Raw genomic sequence first — 23,581 nt, 5'->3', positions numbered from 1 at the left:
TGCTGCCTCGCTATCTGTAATCTATAGATGTAATGCCCATTGTCAAGTACAGCGACGGTCTGTTTTAAAAAGGTTTGCCTCATGCAAGGTTAAGTTGCTGTTATCTTTGCACTAAACCCAGTTTAGTGAAAGTGATGTGCTTTCTTGGTCTCGAAAGTTGGCGCTAAACCTAAACTGTTGTACCAACCAAAACGAACCGTGGTGCCTTTTATGTTTTCCAAAAGTACAAAGGAGCCTTTGGATGTCAAACACATTGAAGTCAGATGCACAAGCAAAAATGCACTTGTTTGTTCCCAGGGCAATCATGGCCAGTCACCAAGGTGAAATGGAACATCAAGTTTGGTTTTGTAAGGAGGGAAAAGTCATAAGTATTCTAGAACATGGAGCCCCTGTGCACATGGTTCTTTTATTGTCAGGTTGTCTACTGTATACATTATAAGTGATATCAAATGGCATCATCTTAATATTACCATCCATTTTAAAGACAAGCATTACATATATATTACAGAACATGGCATTAAATGGCACAATTAAAGGTCCACTGTCTCTTGCTGTATCATCTTGTTGACTGACTTAACAAAATACATTGACAGCAAGCACTATATGCTACTGAATAAATGATCACTTTTTAAAATTGAAATCACTCTATACACATTAGGCACTCAACAGAATGGTTTGGCTTTCAGTAATGCAAAATTACCAAATACATTTACTGTGCAATTATAGGAAGGCTGGTGTCTATTGTCTGTTTTGTCAGGAACACACATGTTTATTGGACAAGTGAGTCAAAAGAATTCCACACTGAATCAGCAGTTTTTCCTCTGCCTAGACAAGATGTTTGTACAATCAATATGTATTTTAACAGCTAAGGGGCAGAAGAACTGGATTTTCCTGCCAATGAAACCTTGAGGGGGAATTTCCACTGACAATGACCTAACTCTGTAAATGTTTCCAGCTTAACCTGTCAGGATTCATCCATCACAATCTATCTGCCTGAATAATAGCTGTAGTTAGTACATTTAAACAAAACCTTTTATTTGAAAAGCAACCAATTCTGCTAAAATAAAGAATTCCCCATGTTCTGAAAAGTGTTCCTTGGCAAATCTCTGAACTGATTGAAGTATCACTAAATGTGCAATTTGGATTTGCCCTAGCAATAAGCATGTCAGTATAAGTATAAATATACAAATATAACTGGCTTTTCATCTCAACACTGTCAAAAGTTGTGCAGATAAAGTGCAGGAATCCAAGTCTCCAAAGTTCTTTCCCTGAAACACCTATACACTCTCTTACAGAAATTTGTATCCAGCTCCACCTCAAGTAACACCTTCAAATGTTTACAGTTTTATTTCCTTCTGATATGCTTTCAGTTCCCTTTGAAATACCCTATGCCTCATTAAAGGGCAACTCTTTTCAAGGCCACCTAATCTGTAACCCCACTACCCCTCTAGGTCCTCATGTTCATCACCTCCTGGGCCTTCAGTGTTCTGTGCCATCTGCCCCTAGGTACTCCAGCTCTGTACCGGGCTTTCCTAGATCCAGATCCAGATCCATTCCCATCATGGACTGTGAATGGTGGTGGAAGGAAGCAGAAATCTGGTCGAAGGTCTTTCCTCGAGTCTCAGGTACCCGGAAGAACGTGAACAGCAAGAAGAACAAGAGGAGTACAGCAAAGATGAGGAATACATATGGTCCACAGAGGCTCTGAAGTAGAGAGAGAGAGAGAAGAATTTATTTAGCAGAGCGGCTGGGACAGCAACCTAATAAGTGCCTTCAATTCGTCTTCATTACCTCCACTCTTTTGTCTAGTAACCCATCAAGTAAAAATGTCACTTTTTTTTCTCCTACTTACAGCAACATACTGGAATCCCATGCCGATGATGAAGTTTGCAGTCCAGTTGGAGCACCCAGCTACTGCCATGGCTGCAGGTCTTGGCCCCTGAGAAAAGAGCTCGGCCACGAAGAACCAGGGGATGGGTCCCGGCCCCACCTCAAAGAACGCTACGAAGCCAAAGATGGACAGCATGCTTATGTAGCTCATCCATGGCACAGTTTCCTGGTTAACAGACAGCAGAAATAAACGAGTATCAGAGAAGAGCCACAGACAGCAAATGAAAATGGAGAAGAAATGCAGGGGAAACAGAAACGGGTCTTTTTTTTCATGATGAGGAAACAGAAAAATGGTATTGACTGTGAGAGACTAACCAGTAAATTGAGAGCAATTGTCATGACAATGGCACATGCACACATTCCAGCCAGTCCTAGCATGTGTAGTGTCCGACGACCCATCCTCTCCACCAGAAAGAGCTGTTGGGTTACACAGGGTGTTTGACGACGTGAGTTTGAATTTCATTGGAAGACACTTAGCCACCTTTCGTTTGCAGTTTTTCTACTAATCAGCTAGACAGCTAGCTCCATTAACATATTTATTTTAAAGGGAAATCATTGTCTTTGTGTTAAATAAATCACACATATGGTAGTTACTACCAGCATTATATCATAAATTTTATGAAATTACTAAATGAGGCAAACGTTCTTTAAGTAATACTTAATTCAAATGTGATTTCATAAAAGCCCTTTACTTTGGCAAATTTTAATTAATTCAGGTTTAAAGTATTTCTAAATTATCTAATTGGTCTCTGAATTTGCACAAGGGTTTAGTATAAGAAACTAGTATTTCCTGTGAAGATTCTCCTCTACACAGTGAATAAAGTCAACTATGAATATCATGCATTTAAAGCTAGTCTGAGAGAAACTCACTAAAAATCAAACGGGCATCTCAGGAGAAAGGTGTCTGAATGTGTACAGTCTACTCCATAAACAGGGGATGGAAGAACCATCATTCAGTCCAAACAGTGCCTTCATCAGTCTGTCCCCCTAATTCTGAACTGCAGAGCTAGGGGAAAACTGGTAAGCTTTGCCAGTGTGAGGCCAGCAATAGCTTTGCAAGACAGTGGCTGAGACTAGAGAAACATGCATTAAACAGTAATTCCAGAACTGTGGTGGGGTGCTAAGATGAAAGCCTTTACTTAAACTTTGGCATTCCAAAGCTTACTTGCACATAAGTGATCCAAAATAATGTAGCAGATGAGGTAAAATTAGAGCTTTTTGGTTTACATGCCAAATGGTATAGTTGGTGCAAATCCAATGCAGAGCGTCTCTCAGTTCTCAAGCCATGCCACGTTTTTTTCATCCAAATTTAGAAAAACACATTAAATTAACTTGGAAAACTATGCTTTAAAATTGTAGTTATTTGATTTCCTACTGTAATGCATGGTGGTGGCAACGTGCCTGCTGTTCACTAAGGAACTTATGAGTTGGAATAAATGTGTTTAGAGGAACAGAAAAAGTTACAGAAGCTGTAGTTATTACTAAACATGTTTTCATCAAATAATGGAGTTCAGTGGCCTAAATACTTACTTATTCACTGATTTATTTTAATTAATTGATTAATTGGTTTGCCTCAGTTCATACTTTTCTTGGAAATCAAAAGTAAAAAAAAAAAAGCCTGTATGCCTCATTTTGTAATTTCACATACTTGGACATTATATCACCTGAATACTTCTGCAAACTTAGTTCTGAAGAGGTTTTATCCCACACCCAATGGCATTAAAATACCATGACCTAGTAAAGCAGTGGCTATTTTTCCTCCTTATCTTGTTTGTTCTTCGATAAAATGTTAAAGAGTAATGGGATATGGGTTTCCTGGCCATACCGAGACCACAGTGAAAGCACAGTTGACAACTCCAGCACCTATGGTGGCGTACACTGGACTCTCCACTCCAGCCTTCTGGAATATGCTGGTAGAATAGTAGAAAATCTGGGGAAAATAACATTTCAGAAGTCCTTTTAGCACTCAAGTTCATAAAAAAAGAACCAAAGTAATACTTATTGGAGTTGATCGAGTTCTGCAGAAGATAATATTCCGATAATATTCTTCAAGCCCTTCTGTCTTACACATAAATGATCTTAGAAATAGCACATGAAGACAGTAGGAAGCTGTCTGAGCTGCACAGGGGGTGGAGACAGGCTCTGATGTCTGAGCGTGATGTCCATCAGACCACCCTATTCATGGCACTTATCAGCATTCTACCCCACTTATCATCTCGTCTTACTGTTCTAGTCGATCCTGTCGGTCACCGAGCAATAGCAGTTGTTCTCATTACTCACAGCGTTGATTCCTGACAGCTGTTGGGAGAGCTGCAGTAGGATGGCTATCATGATCGGCTGCCTATAAAGTGGAGAGCGGAAGAGCTCGACGATGGACACCTTCTTCTCCATGTCCATTCTCCTCTTCTCGTCCTTCATTTCGGCCAAGTCCTCGCTAACCTCCATGCGGCCTGTGAGTCGCCTTAGGCCTGGATAAAGAACGGTGGTGTACTGTAAGCATGCGCTCACGGTGTACTGATGCAGGTTTAAAATACCACTGGTGCATGCAAAATGTCAGTATGTTCATATATTACATATGTTGATACTATGTTTGACAATTTAATTTTGAAATGATGTGAGTCTGTTATTTTTATCTCAATCTCATGAGGAAGAACAATTTTATTTGTATTTGGGTTTTGAGTGAAGATTATAAAACAAGCCTGGTGATTGTTCTGAAATCGTAAGATTATTTGCACTCATTTTGTTTTCAGCTGAATGTTGTTCAGCACCGTTTTCATGTTTTCTTCCAATTTAATCTTTATTTTTGGCAAATGGATGTGTGCTTGAACACTTTTAACATGAAGGCTTTATTTGGCACACCTTCTTCCAGGGTCCCTTTTAGCACAGTGTGATTTATTTGGTGTGTCACCTCACCACTCTTGGCGTGATGCTCTTGGCAGCGGATGATATAAAGGAAGCGTGGGCTTTCTGGACAGAAGGGTAACAGCGCCATCTGTAGGACTGTAGGGATTACTGTAACACCCAATAGCACAGGCCACAGCTCTTCACTGCCCAGTAAAGACTCAAGACCTAAAATCTATAGAGAAAGAAATCATCAACACATTTGTGCGTGAATAATAAGCTATGAAAGCCCTTGTAGGTCTATGAGATGCGGGACTGTTTGTCACTGATAATAAGTTTACTATTAAAGTATGAAATCAATATTGTCGGAAGGAGGTTATAGCATTTTACCTGCGCAATGAGGATGCCAGTGACAATAGCTAGTTGGTGCAGTGTCCCGAGGGCTCCTCTCAGGTTGGTGGGTGATATCTCTCCTACATACATGGGCACCAACCCTGATGCCAGCCCTGATAAGAGATTTGTTTATATGAAACATGTAATTCAAATCTTAGCTCTTGAAGACTACAGCCTTTAATTTTCTAAAATGAACATCTAAAGACTAATATCTAAAGCTTAAAATGAAGACTAAATTAATTCTTTCTTAATATAAGACAATGGTTGAATCATTTTGAAAGGAGTGAAATTGGAAATCGTACACAAATCCATCATATGACTGTGGATAACTGTAGTCTGCACTTAAATAAAGTTTTAGAAAAACTAGCACCGGATCTTTTAAAAAACTGCACCTGGGATAAACGGCATTTTAGCTGACGCTTTTATCCAAAGTGACTTACAATTATGACTGAGTATAGCGAGCAATGGAGGGTTAAGGGTCTTGCTCAGGGGCCCAACCGCGGCAACTTGGCAATGCTGGGACTTGAACCAACAACCTTTGACTGTGGGGGGTCAAACCTACTGCATCCTTTTGTCTGCTTCACTCTTGATATCTGCTTTGCGTCCATTATTATTAGACCAAGCGGAAATGTAATCCTATTCTGTAGTGCCATCTTGTTCAAAGATAAGAAAATAAATCTCAAATAATTGTAGCCCTCCAAGAAAATTGTAGTCCTCCAAGAAAATATGCACTAATTACTAAAGCAAAGGCATTATTGTAAAGAGAGGGACAATAAATTTGTCTAAACTCTGTGGCAAATTGAATATTATCATAAAATCAATATTATCATGAAATATTTAATTAAATATTAAGTTCTAAATATATAACATTGCAGATTCTAAGAGCATAAGTGTCACTGAAATGAGAGTTACATATACAAAAAACACTCCTCACACCACACTATGATCTACTAACAATGCTCCCAGTCGCTGTACCTTAACTATGTTTGAGAAACTTCCGTATTAATATTCCGTGGTTAGGGCACATGCTTGGCACTAATTGGACCTGGGTTTGAGACCCATGTATGGTTGTTGCCATCAGCCTTTGTTACATTTACTCTTAGTACAACTTCCATCAACACACTACCTCATTCCACCACCACACAGAGCTTTTGGTGGTCTGCACCATCCAGGAGGAGGATGTGAGCAGTTTAGTCCTATATATTCCTGTAGGTCTTCTAAAACATACAGACTGAACTGAATTGACAACACTGATTCCCTGTTAGAGAAAAGGGCTTTCCTGCAGAATCTTAGGTCTGCTGGGATTATTCCATTAGTCAGTGGTGGTCAGTGTTTCAGCATTTATCCTGCAGTGTGCTCAGGAATTAACTCCACAGCAGGGGAGTTCAAACACTTAATAAGATGGTTAGGAACACCAGCTGCATCATAGGACTCACTAGCAGCAGTAATGGAGGAAAATGATGGTATCAAACACTCAAAAACTCAAACACTCAAACATTTTGAACCATTCCACTGCATTGTTCTAAGTGGCAGGCATTTGGCTCTATGATACCAGCTGGGCAGTGGTAGCTCAGGGGTTAAAGGACTCAACCAGTGATCCGAAGGTTGCCAATTCAAAATGATCATAAATATGTTTTAGTTAATTTATTTGAGTGTTTATGGTATTATAAAAATTTCATTTTCAAAAGCAACACTTACCACAGTATGCTCCGACTGTAAAGCGTCCTAAAATCAACATTTCAAATGATTGGCAGATTTTAGACATTCCCATCAGGCCTCCACCAATGAATGCCAGAAGATTATTGATGAGCATTGCTTTCCTCCTATCAACATACAGATGACATGTTGAAGTGCTCAAGTCTGATGCCCCTGGATGTCATTACTAAATTATTTTTTTATTAAGTTAGCAGATAAAATTCGATTTTTTAAATACGTTTGCTGATACAACAATGTGCTTACATGAATGAGGTCTAAATTAATATTGAAAAACTGCATCTGTGTGTTCGGATGTGATTTTCACTGTTATTCTTTACAAACACCTGCTTCTTTGGCCATAATTCTTGTGATGTAAAAAAAGTCTACAAAAGTCCATAAAATGCTGTCCTGTGTTGTACCGACGCACACAGACTAAAAGGATTAACCCAAAAGGATTAAGGATTAACTTAGATTTAAAAAGATAATAGTTAATAGTCTTGAGAAGATGTCATGTAAAGAAGGGCATATATATGAAAAACATACAGACACACTGTACCTGTGTAGTACCTTTGATTTTTTTACTAGATCGCCCTAGATCCATACATGATATTATGATATTAGCCAAATGACCAAATCAAATACACACTGCATTTCCATGGAGAATAGTTTCTTAAAGTTGCAGACAACCTTATTCTGATGTAGGGACTGCATGATGGAATACTCTCACCTGCCGAGCCATTCTGAGACGATGCCCACACAGAAGGATGAGAGCATGCCTCCGATAGAGAAGATGGCCACTGAGAGAGACCAGAGCGAGGTGAGGGTGGCCTCAGGAATGGGCTCCGAATAACGGTGTGTCCATGTTGAGTTATACTCTGCCTCGATAATCTGGCATGGACCAATTGGAGGGTATGCACAAAGAGCAAAAAAAGAAAAGGAGCAGAGGAACAGGATATTGAACAAAAGGCAAAAGCAGCTTGCGTCTTTTTCAGAGTGTTTCTGAGTCTGCAAAATGGGTTTGCATTGTACAATTTGCATACAGGATTTGCATGAAGATTGGCATGCATTTGCTAGTTGCCTGCTGCAGTAGAAAAGGTCAATGTAAGTGCTTTATGATCTATGTAATGGAGATATCAACTAATATATAATTCTTCTCCCTAGTTACAGTAAATTGACGGATTAAACATGTTAACTGGGATTAAGCATAAAATCAGTGTACTTAAAATTGAAGCTCGCTCTATTTATATATCTTTATATAATTACATTTTCCAATACAAATGTGGTGACAAACTCCACGTGCTTTTCTTTTCTGTTACTATGTCAACCTTATGTGAACTCCCCTATGCTCAGTTTGAAATTCTTTCCTATGACACACTATGGCTGCATGTCAGACACCTGAGCTTGAGGCGTGTGGTGTTCTGTCCCTGTGGGTGTCTGTGTCTGTATCTTAGTGTCTGTGGGTGTAGATAGTTAAGGCTGTTGGAGGGATATTTCTGGTGCCCGTGTCCACATCACGATCATTATGGACACCCTCACAAGCACTATCTGTAAAGCTGACATTACCAACAATTTCCTTTTTTGTTTCTTTGCTTTGGACTGCTCTCATCCCCTTGATTTTTGTTTTTGTAAAAAAATGTTTATTTTCTCGAAAATCTGTATCACAGCTTTCATAAAATTTTATGAATTTTTCATAAAATTCGTAAAATTTTCATGAAATGTGATAAGAAACCACAGGTACTGAACAGTACTTACTGATATTCTTTATGAATACGCTATGCTTCTGTCTTGAAATAATTTCTAAGAAAACACTGATAATACAAAAGACTGATAACAGTTCATAACATAATTATTATACACTTCTGCAAACCAGTGGTGCCAGTACAAATTTACCTTTTGGGGGGCATTGATGACTCCAATATTGTATCCAAATTGAAGCGAGCCCAGAACTGCTGTGAACACTGACAGTACAAGAGTTCCAGTAAATCTCTGTAGAACCCACACAAGCACACACAAAGCAAAAAATGTTGTCACTCAGTGCTCTTCCTCTGATATGTCCCTGTTTCTTAACTGGTGCTTTCTACATGATAAAAACCACCAGAGATCATTTGATTCACTATCGCGCTAAGCACTGCCAGCTGTTTCAGTTTAAAAGGCAGAGACCTGCATGCCAGACCAAATTGTTAGTACTGTGGGAAAAAAACAAACAAATAAAAATATCTACTCGTTTTGCCATTTTAGTTATTTAATAGTATTTTTAAATAGTATTTAAAACATTGTCATGTTAGAAACTTTACCTGATGGCACCAGAAAGAAAGGAGCTGAATGAATATATTCAAAGTTATCTCGCATAAAAGTTCTGTAAATGCATGACGTGGGATTACTTTCTTTGTTTTAACACTCATGTAAAATCTAATTTAATTGTTATGACAACACGCAACAATATCTCCCCCTGAAGCCCAACAATATCTGCTGTTTGAAGTGTTTTAACAAGTGTCTGGAGGATATCTAGCAGCACCTAAAAATATTTATATATCCTTTTTTTGATGTCCCAATCCCTCTGCCACCTTATTAAATCACTAAGGTGCACAGTATGTAAAGCTGATTATGAAAAATCTCTGACATTTCTGATCCTGACCTCAGATTTGACCTGGATATAAACTCTGCTGTCATGACTAGCTTTTACCACCTCAGAAAGAACCATTCTGCTCAATTTCATGACCAGTCATTCATGCATTTGTTTCAGTACTTCTAGATTATTGTAACTTTTTATTCAGGGCTAAATAAGTCATTATTAGCTGACCTTTACTTACTCCAGAATGTGGCTCCTAGGCTAAATAATTGAGGTTTAGCTTCTCTTGACTGGCTCCCTGTTACATGACACAGTTTCAGGCTGTTATTCCTTTTGATTTGTATTGCCTTGTTTGCTGTGTTTAAGTATTATTTATGTACAGCACTTTGGTCAATCACAGTTGTATTAAATGTGCTTTGCATGACATGCTTTATCTGCAGCCAATGTCTTAACCATTGTTTGCAAACAAAAGTCATAAAGTCTAATTAATAAAAGTTTATTAATTATTTTTTACACATTGTATTAGAGAGACAATTTAAAGATAAACTGACTCAATCAATGAGTAACAAAGGTTCAGTCTGCATATGGGTTTGAACTGCATTGTTCATGTCTGCAAGCCATTATTTCTTTAGTTTTATTTTTTCCTTACATCAAATAGCAGCAAAAATAAAAGTCCTCTTACTTGACCAGTTATCATACATAATTGTCCATCAATAATAATTACTTTCTCAGGTTTTTTTTTTTCATTTAGATTTAAAAGGTTTAGTGGGATTATTATTATTATTATTAGTTTGATCTAGTATTGAAGAAACATTTGATAGATTTAAGGGTTTGGGTTTCTGTCACACATAATAAAACATACCTCAGTCATTTCACTTTAGTCACCGTGACTAACTGCATTAATGTGTCTATCAAGCAGATATCATTAATACTCATTTACCTCTAATGTCCAGTGGCTGCCATATCATTTCAAAAGAATTCCAGGATATCTCAAGTTTCACAATGATCTCAGCATATTTGTAGTGAATTGTAGTGTGATGCCAAATTTAGGAGGATTTTTATCCGAGTGCTTACCACCATTGTTTATTGAGGCCAAAGCCCACTGAAAGATCCGGTCCTAAAATATCTAAATATCATAATATAAAATCACATGTAAATTGGCTACACTCTAATGTGTCACAAAGTAGCAGATGTGAGAGAAATATGCAGGTCAGTAATCCAAACTAGAGCTGCACAACATTGATAAACACTGTGATTGCAATAAGGCTTGCAATATATTATATTATACCGGTTAGTCCTTGATGAAACATGGTTAAAGATCAGCCTTCATTATTTTGACCATTCCATAATTCCACAAAACACCTACACACTGCTTAGCTATGATTGGTCATTTTGTAATTAGTCATGATGTTCACAGTAAAATAGTAAAACAGAAACATTTTATTTGCATATTGCAGCCTTTCGTACATTGTCTAATGGTTATCATGTGATTCAATTCAGGGCAGTCCTTCTCCTCTTGTGAAGGCCAGTTCTTAGTGTAACTAAGAGCCTGACGTGTATCAAACCAAATGGTGATATGAACAAAAGGCATTAAATATCAATTACATTATTTTTGAAAACACAATTAAAGTACAATAAAAGGCACAGCTACATTTGTGATTCCAGTGTCGGTATACTTAACAAATAACATTTTTGGGAGGCTACATGAGCAAATTCTAAAATGTAGTCAATATAGCCGATGTCTGCGGAGCTTTTGTTGTATGTTAGTACACACTCGTATGTTTCATGCACTACAAGAACAACCGTTAATAATAATAATAATATTAATAATAACTTGCAAACAATATGACAAATTACAATTAGCCATTTAGAAGAGGCCAATAATGCGCTACACCAATATTCTATCAATATTCAATATTCAATATTCAGTATATTCAATACTTTCTGTAGTGATTCATGGATGGAATAACACGCTTCATGGTCGTTAACGTAAACGCTGACAGACAGCGTCCACTTTCTAATTTAACAATGTTATATTTACGTTACCTCTCCTCCAAGCTGCTGAAACCCAGCCGGCATGGTTTAATGTCAAGAGTCTCAGTTCAAATTTTGTTACTTTCTGGGCTTGCTTTCCCACACAGTCCACGTAGGATAAAGTTATTCCCGACGAAACTATCTGGAGATTGAACAACTTCACAATAAAGTAAGTTCCAGGTAATCTGAGTGCTCTTCAAAATCGACCGCAAATGGGTCGGTTGTGTCCTCTATGAACACATAACCCTAGTCTGGCTGGAACGGCAGCGGCGTTGAGGGGCTCCGCAACAAGTGAGGGTATGCAGTTCTACACCAAAGAGCGCATGTAGCACCGTTACGCTTAGGTCCTGTTCGAGGTCGATTCTTGCAGAGACTAAAACACGAATTCGCAATGACCTTAACCGCCATTGGCTGAAGGAGCGAGGTGTGTGCAGTCTGCGCTTGTAGTACCAGTCGGTGAAGAACGTTTGAGTGAAACAAATGTTGAAAATACTGACATTTGATCTGGGTCACATTTAAAAACTTGTGGAAACAACGAGCATCATTAATGCCTGTTTGTAATTAAAAAGTAAATAGTGAAAGTAAATAGTTATAGTAAGGTATTATAGAAAATATGTTTATATCTATCTATCTATCTATCTATCTATCTATCTATCTATCTATCTATCTATCTATCTATCTATCTATCTATCTATCTATCTATCTATCTATCTATCTAGATAGATAGATAGATAGATAGATAGATAGATAGATAGATAGATAGATAGATAGATAGATAGATAGATAGATAGATAAAATTGCTCCCCACCCTGATTATGACTTCAGCCTGATAAAACTTAACTGGGCCAATCTGGTTGCCATTGTCCTTTTTTCATTGCTCATAAACTCATTGCTATTTTAGAACACATACCAAAGGGGTCAATGCCCTCTACCACCCCCAACTCACCCCAACTCCACAAAAAAAGAATATTAATCCTTCTCACACAACAGGTGTTCCTCAATTGTGGATCGTACCACTATGACCTTGGGGTCTGGGGGTGCTTCTGGATGCTGGGACAGTAAACATATGTGGGCAAGGATCAGCTGTGCTGTGAAATATGCCAGGTAAAATGGCAGCAAAACATCAAGACTAATTCTGTTGACATACTCACCACTCTCAGTACCTTCACCTTCTCCAAATTCATCCCATTCTTCCTCCTCTCCCTCCTCTTCTCCCTGTCCCTCTCCCTTTCTCCACCTATGATGTACCCGGGCTGAGAAGGAGCATAAGAACCTGACACCAGTCAGCTGAAGCCAGGGCCCCAGCCAGCACCAAGTGTGCCTCACTGTCTAAACCTAGAGAAACCCAATGCCTCTTGCTCAGTAATGCAGTATGTCTGCAGAACAAAACAGAAGTGCACTGTGTACTTAAAGATGCTGGAAACAGCACAAATACAGTGCATGAAACAGCACAGTTGAGGGTACATTACCTGAAAAGTTGCCTGAAAGTTTAAAGTAAACTCATAGTTTATAGGGTCAAGAGCACAGGGTAGCAATCCTTTACTTCCTTATTCGCTCACACCACCTCCGTCACACACCCACTCACACGCAATGAAACCTACAGGCCATGTGACCACTGGTCAAGCAGCTGACTGCTAGTCAGGTGATGGAAATGTTTTTGGTAATATACGTAACCACCTTCACTGATGATATATTATATAACGTTCACTTTATGGATAACAACACTAATCCATGATTTGATTATATTATAGATCAGTGGATAACACCTGTTAAACCAGGTAACTTCAACCATGTGTTTTACTGCCATACCCTAATTCTAACTGATCACTTTTGATACAGGACAAAAAGAATTATAATACTGAGAGCAAACCACTCAGTCATCTACACAATGAAAACAAATGGAAGCTAAATACTTTAGGGCTAATTATATTTTGTGTTTAGCTGTACATCTATTGGTCTATGTGTGTTTCACAGATATCTGGTAGCATGGAAATAGTTTCACTCTTTCGATTATAAGTCAAGCAGTAGCCTGACCCCCTGTGGTAAGAGGTAAGACATGTAGAACTAAAAGGATTTCTTTGTCTAGCTCTCATGAATATCATGCTGAAGTACCACACCACTACATTGTCCTCATTATTTTCGACTCCCCAAATATTGGGCAGCAGTGTGCTCTTATGTTTGACGGGAATACTGTAGTAATTCTAAAATTAGACACTCCCATTTGTGTGCTGGGAGTTTGACATTTAGGGTGTTTGGAAAAATCTTTATTACTACTTATAACTATTATATTATTATGTGGCTTACAGCAAACATTTTATGTCATATGGCAGTTTACATCCACATCTGTGTCAACAGTAAGGTGACAGAGAAGGTGTAATAATTCTGAATTCGTGGATCTCCTGCTGCTCCCAGACATAGCAGCTTTTGAAGACTCAGATCACGATACTGTTCACATGGTACCACAGTCTAAGCAGAGCCATCTCTCTAAGTTAAACTGGTTCAGCTGACAAAAAACAAACAACCAAACAAATAACATGATGCTTTCCTAAAATAGCTTCTGTTTGGATGGTTTCTCCATTATGATATGTGCTTTGATGTCTTTAAAATCCAGATGAAATGTTGAGAAACATTTCTCTGGCATAGTCTTTTGGGTGATCAATATAATATAGACTGTTATTTAGCAGGCACCATAAAGCCCTGCCTTACAAACCACGAGTTTATAAATATACTTCTGTGAATATATGATTCAACATTATTCCCCCTAAGCTCTTCGTTATAAGAGATAAGAGCAAATGGATGATCAATCTATTTAACTTAAGTACAGGAACATCAAAGCCTTCCAGGATTTTGGTGTGTAGTTTTTATTTACTGACATGTTTAATAGAAGCTCAATGCTTGTCTGAAATCCACTTTCCCCTCTGACCTTCAGGCTATATGCCCCTTACTGTGTTTCGGGGCACAATTTAAAGGTAAAAATCTTTCCCGTCAGTGCCTTTTAGTTCATTGTTTACCCATGGCGTATCACTCAAAAACATTAATACACCAAGACAGAATAACAATATCCACACAAAGCTGAACATAATCAGTCACAACTGGATTTTCATTTGAGTGTCCGTAACTCCAGCCCTGGCACTCCACCACCCTGCCATGTTTCTAATAGTTTCCGATTTCAGTAGAATTTGAATATTAGAACTAAACTCTGCGGGGCATTAGATTCTCTGGACTAGAGTCAGGCACCCTGTTCCAGATCCCTTGTACAACTTACAAAACTCCTTATTCCCCTTCTGAAATGCATAGGACTTCCTGTATTTCTTTACCTGTTCTGGTTCCAACTTTCCTTTTCCTGCCTCTTTTCTTAGTCTAGTATTTATTTTTCCATGTGACATTACATTATGTAACTTATAACATATATTATATATCCTCTGACAAATCGATTACACTGGACAACAACAAAGTTAATAAGGTGCAATTATGAATGATTTCAATGTCTTAAACGCAGATATAACCATGAAAAATTGTTATTGGCTCTCGTTTTAACAATAACTCTATGTGATCCATAAAAGACATTGTATTAGGTCCAGCTATAAGCTGAAAATTTTTAATATTTCAAAATACTGAGAAATATTGCGTCATATTGTATCTGATCATGATGATGATGATGGAGATGAAATGACTCTGGAGTTTCCTGGACCTTCGACGTCAGATGATCATCAGGAAACTGATCCTGACTTCAGTCAAGGTGCATCAACTGCGCCACACAGAATAACGCAGGAAGAACTGTACGATCTCATTCATGATCTGGAGCTGTCCAAGAGCAAAGCAGGCTCAAGACTTCAGCAATGGAATCTTCTTCAGGAAAATGTACAAGTGACATTGTATCAAAAGCAGCATCTGCCGTTAGAGCCTTTCTTCAGAAAGGTAGATAAGCTTGTGTTCTGCTCTGACGTCAACAGCTTGTGGAATGCCCTCAGAATCCAACATGACCCACAAGAATGCCAATTGTTTATAGATTCTTCAAAAATGAGTCTCAAGGCAGTATTTCTGCATTATGGAAATTGTCTTCCATCTATTCCAGTCGGACACGCTATGAATATGAAAGAGACATATGACAACATGAAGCACCTGCTGGATTGTCTTGAATACAGCAAGTATGGCTGGCATATCTGTTCTGACCTTAAGGGAATCACTCTGTTGATGGGTCTGCAGCTGGGATATACAAAGTACTGTTGTTTCCTATGTGAATGGGACAGCAGAGCATGTTCTTTGCACTATGTGAAGAAAGACTGGCCCCTGAGGAAGTCTCTGAAGAATGGAGAGAAGAATGTGCAGCATTCAGCACTGGCAGAAGTGGACAAAATACTTTTACCACCCCTACACATCAAACTCGGGTTGGTGAAGAACTTGGTAAAAGCCATGGATTGGAATGGGTCAATGTTTAAATACCTGTCAGAGAAATTCCCTCAGATCAGTGAAGCAAAAATTAAAGAGGGAATTTTTGTGTGCTTTCATCAAGACATTTCAGCATTTGAGAAAAGATACCAGGGGAAGTGGTCCACTTCTATGTTGGCTGATTACTGTTGGACGCTAGTCAATGATGATCCTGAGCAGGTCCACAAACAACAGGCAAAGCAAAGTCACAAATAGACAGGACTTCTGTTACAGTATGTGTTATTTCATAATTTTTCTAATGCTGTGAATTTCTAAGAAATGGTAGCCAAGTCAGGATTTCTATTGTCAAATTCGTGCTCAGCACCTTCAACTTAATTAAAATTGGCTAATTTTATCTCAGAAGCATGCCTTTTGTAAAAATGTGTTGTCCAGTGTTATTTTACTTAAATAATAATCTTGACTTAATATTTTACTTAAATAAATAATAATCTGTAGTTTAAGGTAAATGGATCATGACAAATAAGAATGAAAATCTTATCAGCCATGAAGCACTAAATGTAAGGACATTTATTGCATTTGGTGTTATCAGTTTTTACTGTTATACAATGTGATGACTCTACAATACACATTGATGAGAGATGATGCAAAAACTCAGTGATAAATTATGACTCAGCTATTTTATTCAACAGCATTTGGTCAAAAATATTTTGTATCCCTCCAACACCTCTCAAAGAATACATTTCAAAAGCTAAATTACAGTGCTGCCCATTCAATTGCTTAGAGCAATTTCACATAGTGCTTTCAAAAAAAGTCTTTTTTACTGCCTTATTTATACTTGATAAAATATTTTAATATATTTGGTTTATTTCAACAACAACAACAATGCCTGTATCAACATACATGCAGTCTATCTTCTACAGGAAACAGCAATATGCTGACACTATGCAGATGGGCACATACATGGCTGGCCTCTGGAGTATATTAGGCAATCATGATCTGCGATCAGTATTAACTGTAAAGTAAAGTAAAATGAATGAATGTATCAGTGAAAGAATGAATGAATGGATGAATGAACAGCAGGCCTTCTCTGAGTGGTGATTCTACTTTTGTCATGTCTGTTTGTTCACATCGAATAATAAAATGTAACGGTCACATACATTAATCACTATACAAATTGATAGGCTACTGAAACAGAGGCGCTGCAATGGAAAACAAACAAACAAACAAACAAAAATTTACACAAAGCTGTAATGTGGTCAGCAAGGGTGCTGCTTTGGAGATCCCAGGACGAATAGTTTTGAAGTGTACTAATGGTCTAGTCGCGTAATTTTTTTACAGCCTGTCTGCTATCAAAACTGTGATTAGCAGGGTTCACTTTTGACAAATCAACATTGCAATCAACTGATACAGTTTTGCATGTTTTAATTATGCTATACCTCTTCGGTGACCGACGTTGAAAATTCTTCATAATTTGTGACTATTAGATTTTTAAAATGCAATAACGTAGAAAACAATCCCGCGCCTTTCAATTTAAAAATACACACGTCCTGCATGGCAGCTTCTGTTTGGTCGTCTTAACTCACGCCAGTCGACCCCGCCCTGCCTCTGGAAATCACCGAACCTCGCTTTGTCGTGTGGTTGAATAAACGCTAAAACGGTTGATAATTTTGTATTTCGGTCGTACGACACCAAACATTCACGTTGTTTAACTAAAGCGGAGACCGCACAAGTCTTTTGATGCCTGGGGAGTCTTAGTGGGAGGCGAGGTAACCTTTCCGAAATCACTCCATAACGCTGTCAAAATCACTATTTTAGCTGTCTAACTAGGAAATTCAGAAACGCTGCTTATTGCCAAACATTGTGCTGTTGGGGAAAGCCAGTTTCTTAAATGAGTTAGATATGTATATTGGCCAGCCAGACCATTGTTTTTATTTTTCCATAACTTTCACGTGGTTAGAGCTCCGTGAGCTTTATGCGAAGGTCCGCGGTAGTTCACGCCTGGTAATGGATCGATGGTGTTTCTGTAGTCTTGTTTTTCTATTGTTTAACGGTCTTCGTATAAAAAAAACCAAAAGTTTTTTAGCTAGCTAACAAGGTTAGCTTCCCCAAAACAATGTTAGAACCATTTTCTGGTGTGTGCGCGCACGTGTTGCTGACAGGCATGGACTTGAGTGGTAAACAGCTACGGAAGATTTGGATGTGATGTGTGATTCCGTCCTCTTTGCACTCATATTTATCGAGTTGTTCTTGTTAGCCAGCTACCTCTAACTATAACTGAGATTTCGGTTAGATTTAGGCTCGTTTTTTTTTGTATTGTGTTTCTAGTGTTTATATTATAGTTGGGGATCTAGCTAGCGGGTAGAACAAAGGAGAAGCCTCCAAGCTAACGGCTGTCATGGCCTGAGCTGAGCTAAAGAAACTAGCTCTGCTACAAAACTATTTTCTGGTAATGTGTGTGTACGTGCAAAAGCAAGTTTAACTTTGAATACCACGAAAGCTCCTGCTTGCGGGTTTGTAGCTGATTATATAACCTAAAAGCTAGATAGGTTATTGTGCTCGCATTTGAAACTCATTAGCTGGCTAATAAGGCCCGTTTGAAAAGCACCTGAATCGTTAAGACTGGAAATCTGCACACAGTAAATTAAATGAGTATGCATGTTGCAAACGTGGATTTGGCGATGTAGATCAATCAGAAGTATTTTTAAAAGCCTTTGTTACTCTGAAAGTTTTACTACTATGCTTTACAACCAAATATTGTTTTCTTCATATAGGCTAATTTGCAAAAGCTAATCTCTTTGCAAAGCAAATTTTCAACTTTACAGTAATTGTTCTAGGCAACCAAATTACATTTTACGCCTATGCTTTCTCCCTGCAGGCTTCTCGAACTGCTCCTTTGCCTGACTCTCCTCTAAGTAATCACTGCTTCCATTGCTTTCTCTGCACAAGTGGCTGCACTCAACAGTCTGCAGCGGCGGAGCAGCTATGAGTGACCTGGAGACGATGGCCCTGCCCATGAGCCAGGGCAGTTTTGAGCAGATGTGGGGGGACATTGGCGCTGACATGTGAGTTAATATGCTGTGAGGATTAGGCAACACAGCATTTACATTTTTATTTTTAATTTTTTTAAAGTTGCACCATATAATGTGCAGAGGTTGTGGCTGAATGTTTAAGTGTACAGACTAACTGATGCATGCATGCACAATTCAACAGTCATCCTTAGCACTCGTCACTGGTCAGTTTTTGACTACAGGACCACTAACGGTATATTTTGAGGGGCTTGAGGATGGCTAATGCTGTCAGATGAATTGCGCACACTGCCACATGAATCATAGACTAACACATGGGGTTATACTGTCTAATAGAGTGCATTAACTTTATTTCAGCAGTACTGCTTTGGTGTTAGAGGGCACAGTGGAAAAACATCAGTTTTAGGGTAAGATTGTTTGATTGGCTGATATCCCACAACAATAAGATGTGGCAGCGTTGAGCAAAATAAACATTCACCCCCCCCCCCCCCCCCCCCCCCCCCCCGTGGACTTTTGAAAATTGTATTGAGAGAGATCATGTTTCACTCTCTTGGTTGTTTCTAGTACCAGAAATATGGCTGCAGTAAGAAGTTGTAGTTAATTGCTCGTGTGTTGGGCTTTTTCAGGGATGTGGTAGCCAGTTATTTTTGTGTGTCAGTGTGGAGTTTGGTTGAAGAATGTTTGGGAAGCCCTTAGAAATCTTGAAATGCTGTCCTCATCAGATTCAATGGTAGGTATTACAGATCTGCAGGATGTGAAACCACCAAGCATGATGATGCATGTTTATATTCTTGTCCAGGGCATTTGGTCACCTTATTGCAGAGCTGCCAAGAGCAGACAGTGACGCATGGCTCAGCGCTGTGAGTTTCCCTTCATCCTAATACCTGTTTGTATGACTAACCAGCCTGGTTTGAATTCAGGATGGAAGAGTATTAGTGACAATTTCAGGCTGGTAGATATAGTATGTGAATGTAGTCAACACATCAGTAAATATAGCCTGCCTTCTTTTGATTTCTCTGGACGTTTGATTTATCAATTTAACAGGCTTTGCCCAATGGCACGTTCAATGAGAACTTTGATTTGGACCTCACAGAGGTCACTGAGAACGCTGGTTTACCAGCCGAGACATCTTTGCTGCTGGACAGTCTACCCCCTCCAGCTGCAGTTGTACCTTCCACCAGCGACTACCCTGGAGAATATGGCTTCCAGCTTCGCTTCAACCAGTCTAGCACAACCAAGTCTGCTGTGTCCACGGTGAGTTAGGAAGGCTAACGGTGTTCTCTCTCTTACCCAAGAGTTTTTTTTTTTTTTTCAAATTCCATGTTGATGAATTTTGAGTGACAGATGAGGCTGTATTGCATTCATACAGATTAATTTTCTCTTTAAAAAATGGCAACTCCATAAAATCCCTAAAAAGAGAGAAATTTTCTCCTCACTTCCGCACCTCCCTACAATATTCGGCCTGTAGAGCAATCAGCAGATTCAAATGTTTTTTTTTTTTTTTTTTTTTCTCCCCCTTTTTCCATTTCATTGACGAAAATGAAGATGTAAGATAAATACAATGCCAGACCCATCCCACTGTGCATACTTTAACTCGTGTGTAAATTATTTTTATTTTATCATATCCCCCTTTTTACATTGTCTATCAACCAAAAAAACTAGCATATCTTTTCAAGCGAGAACTTTTGATGGAAGTTGATGGCATGCTCAATGTGCCTTTAAAATAAATAAATACATTTATTTTTTAGTGTGAAGTCTTGAACCAGTCACGTGATTTGATTACACCAGTGTGCTCGGTGACATCTGGGAGTTGATGTGATGAATTAGTCGTTGTTTTGACTCCCATCTCCACAAAACTGCATTGTCCACTAGGCACCGTCTCTAACGCTGTCCCCCTCTTGCTTGTCCCATACATCCAGTACTCTGTGAGCTTGAACAAACTCTACTGCCAGGTGGCCAAGACCTGCCCGGTGGACGTGCAGGTCGAGAGGGAGCCTCCCCAGGGAGCTATCCTCAGGGCCACGCCCATCTACAAGAAGGCAGAGCATGTCTCTGAGGTGGTGCTGCGCTGCCCACACCACCAGAACGTCGCAGAGAATAATGAAGGTTGGTGTGTTTTTGTTTTTTTAATCTGCCATACATGCATGCACATCTTTTAACCAGCTATGTGAATCGGTTCAGGTATCATCTTGGTAACAAGTGACAGAAGAAATTAAGCAACAACAAATTGGGCATGTGGCAGTATGCAGTTGATCTTGCTCTACATCAGGTGTTCTGAATATTCTTGGATTATTTAAATAAGAAAAACCAAGATTATCCAAATTTATTGCACCATAAAAGATTTTAATAGCCTATGCCTAACAGGGCTACACTAAGGAGAGCTGAGTGGATTATTAATTGTTTTCCAAATAAGTAGCCTGAAATAGATAAACATGAATTACCTGAAACGAATGGTTTTAAAAAGTGGTCCTGTGATAAATATCTCTGCCTCTTCCAGGTGTCACCCATCGCAGTCACCTAATCCGTGTGGAGGGCAGTCAGAGGGCTCAGTACTTGGAGGACCCTGACACAAAGAGACAGAGTGTTACTTTACCTTATGAACATCCTCAGGTAATGCAGCATTCCCACGTATCTGCCAGTTCTGATATACAATTGGCTCTGACTGTGTTTACCATGCTGTAGTCACATTCTGATAGTACCTGATTGGGCTTGTGTTTAGTTGTTTGAGTGGCTCCACGCAACAGTATGTGTACCCCACGTACAATTAACGTGAATAGGATTCTTCGGATGTCGTTCTTTTTGAGTTGGAAATGAGCTCTGCGGGTCTTCTTTCTCGTTCTCTCCCCACGTCTGGCCTGCAGCTGGGTTCTGAAAGCACCACTGTACTGCTCAACTACATGTGCAACAGCAGCTGCATGGGGGGGATGAACCGCAGACCCATTCTCACAATCATGACCCTGGAGACGCATGAGTGAGGCCTTCTTTACCTCCACTTCTTTCTCTTTCTCGCGCGCTCTTCCCCCCCCCGATTTTGGTCTGTTTTGATTTGTGCATTTCCTGTCGGTCAGCGAGCAGGTTTTGGGCCGGTGCTGCTTCGAGGTGCGTGTGTGTGCCTGCCCAGGCCGTGACCGCAAGACTGAAGAGGAGAATCGCAACAAGGCAACGGCGCGAACCACCACAGCTGCCAAGAGAATTAAGAGAGGTACAAGAAAGGAGCCTGATTGATTGTGGCTTGTGTGGATAGGAGGTAGAATGGACGTGACTAGGCTAACCCCTCTCCCCGCATTTAATTTCATTTTCGATCCCTCAGCTATTGCTGTTATTGTGACGCATGAGCAAGTAAAACGAGCGAGTATACAACTTTTTAAAGTAATTTTCCCTTTCCGTTTTCAATTCAGAAGCTCCATTGCCAGATGTGCAGGCCTCACCTGGTGCTGAAGCCTGTAAGAAAATGCGGGCAGACTCCAGTGTTGAGGAGGAGATCTACTTCCTGCAAGTGAGTGGGAAAACTTTGGGCACGCCCCCAACCCCCAACTAACTTAAACACTAAATGAATAAGACTGCGGATATCAGCAAATGTATTCCTGTTTGCCCCTGTTTCTAGGTTCGTGGGAAAGAGAGGTTTAACATGTTGAAAACCATTAATGACAGTTTGGAGCTGATGGACACAATGTCTGCATCAGATAAGGACAAGTACAGACAGAAGCGGTAAAAGCTCACTGTCATCCATTTTGGGCAGTTAAGTCGACATGCAAAGCTTTACACTGCTGATTAAAACTCATTGATATTTGATACAATTTAAAGTGAAGCCTGACAAAGTGGTAGGGCTTTGAGCAGTTATTTCACTCTTGGTGAAGCCTCTACTTTGTCTGTCCATCTAGTGCTTCCAAGAGCTCAAGCAGACGTGAGCTGCACGACATCGAGCCGAGCCCTGGGAAAAGGCTGCTTCTAAAGGATGATAAAACCGACACTGAATGAAAATGAGCCTTCAGTCCTGTTGCTCTGGGTCACTGTTGACAGATGCGCATTTAGTATTACGTGTTCTTGCATTTTACGGTTCTGCATGCACACTGCCTTGTTAAAAAAACAAAACAAAAAACAAACAAAAAAAAAACCATTGCATGGAGCATTTCTGTTTTTCACCTGGAAGTGTTCCACTCTGCCTGATTCTAATACAAGTCCTCTGAAATTCCTTTGGGATGGGGGGGGGGGGGGATTGTTATAGTGGAAATCAGACACTGGCAGTGATCATGATTTAAACTTAAATGTTGTCAGCTAGATCTCAGGTTAAACTGATTATTGAGCAGAACTTTACAGTATTTTTTTCCATGTCTTTATACTTTTTGTTAATTTTGTATTTTTTTTCTTCTTTTTTAAAAATATATACTTTTGTATCCTTAATGAATTATTATTTTTTTGGTTAATCAATCTTGGGTTTTAGAATGTCAGAAACCATTATATGTTCATGCACATATATGTATGCTTCCACATAAACTACTGTTCTGCTGGCTTTGCTTCTATGTGAGAGCATAAAATGTGAAAAACTGTTTAAAAAGCAAATAAACATTCTTAAAAACAGGCTGTGACCTACTTTTAAATGGTTGTAAGCTAAAATGCAGCAAACTTCTTTGAGCCTTGCCCGATGCAAACAGCTTTTAAAATGAACTGTTGTTCTGCTTGGAGATAAGTGGGGTTGTTTATACTTTAAATTCAGTGATAAGTACAGTAAGTAGAGAGCTGCATT

The 23,581-nt window shown here is 39.2% G+C and overlaps 2 protein-coding genes across 10 annotated transcripts; one reads left to right on the top strand and one right to left on the bottom strand.

The window, feature by feature from the left end:
- Positions 1 to 387: 387 nt before the first annotated feature.
- Positions 388 to 11,880, bottom strand: LOC113577323 (solute carrier family 2, facilitated glucose transporter member 4). Its single transcript, XM_027009907.2, has 11 exons — positions 11,435 to 11,880; positions 8,710 to 8,805; positions 7,547 to 7,707; positions 6,823 to 6,947; positions 5,122 to 5,237; positions 4,804 to 4,966; positions 4,171 to 4,358; positions 3,716 to 3,820; positions 2,206 to 2,307; positions 1,853 to 2,056; positions 388 to 1,704 (listed from the first exon to the last, which is right to left on the bottom strand). Exons 1-11 carry the CDS (start codon positions 11,465 to 11,467, stop codon positions 1,480 to 1,482), a joined length of 1,518 nt encoding a protein of 505 aa, XP_026865708.2. The 5' UTR covers positions 11,468 to 11,880; the 3' UTR covers positions 388 to 1,479.
- A 5,529-nt stretch (positions 11,881 to 17,409) lies between these two features.
- On the top strand, positions 17,410 to 23,416 carry LOC113577352 (cellular tumor antigen p53-like). Of its 9 annotated transcripts, none has more exons than XM_027009958.2 (11): positions 17,410 to 17,577; positions 18,774 to 18,873; positions 19,637 to 19,697; positions 19,882 to 20,091; positions 20,757 to 20,943; positions 21,335 to 21,447; positions 21,699 to 21,808; positions 21,906 to 22,039; positions 22,236 to 22,333; positions 22,442 to 22,545; positions 22,719 to 23,416. In XM_027009958.2, exons 2-11 carry the CDS (start codon positions 18,794 to 18,796, stop codon positions 22,813 to 22,815), a joined length of 1,194 nt encoding a protein of 397 aa, XP_026865759.1. In that variant the 5' UTR covers positions 17,410 to 17,577; positions 18,774 to 18,793; the 3' UTR covers positions 22,816 to 23,416. The 9 variants fall into 9 exon arrangements, with proteins under 9 accessions (XP_026865759.1, XP_026865758.1, XP_026865752.1 ...); XM_027009957.2 differs by having other exon boundaries at positions 18,758 to 18,873; XM_027009951.2 differs by having other exon boundaries at positions 18,687 to 18,873.
- Positions 23,417 to 23,581: the final 165 nt, after the last annotated feature.

Source organism: Electrophorus electricus, chromosome 19 (genome assembly GCF_013358815.1).
Source record: "Electrophorus electricus isolate fEleEle1 chromosome 19, fEleEle1.pri, whole genome shotgun sequence".
Classification (NCBI taxonomy): domain Eukaryota; kingdom Metazoa; phylum Chordata; class Actinopteri; order Gymnotiformes; family Gymnotidae; genus Electrophorus; species Electrophorus electricus.
The sequence above is the reverse complement of the archived record's forward strand: the minus strand, read 5'-3'. Positions and strand labels throughout refer to the sequence as shown.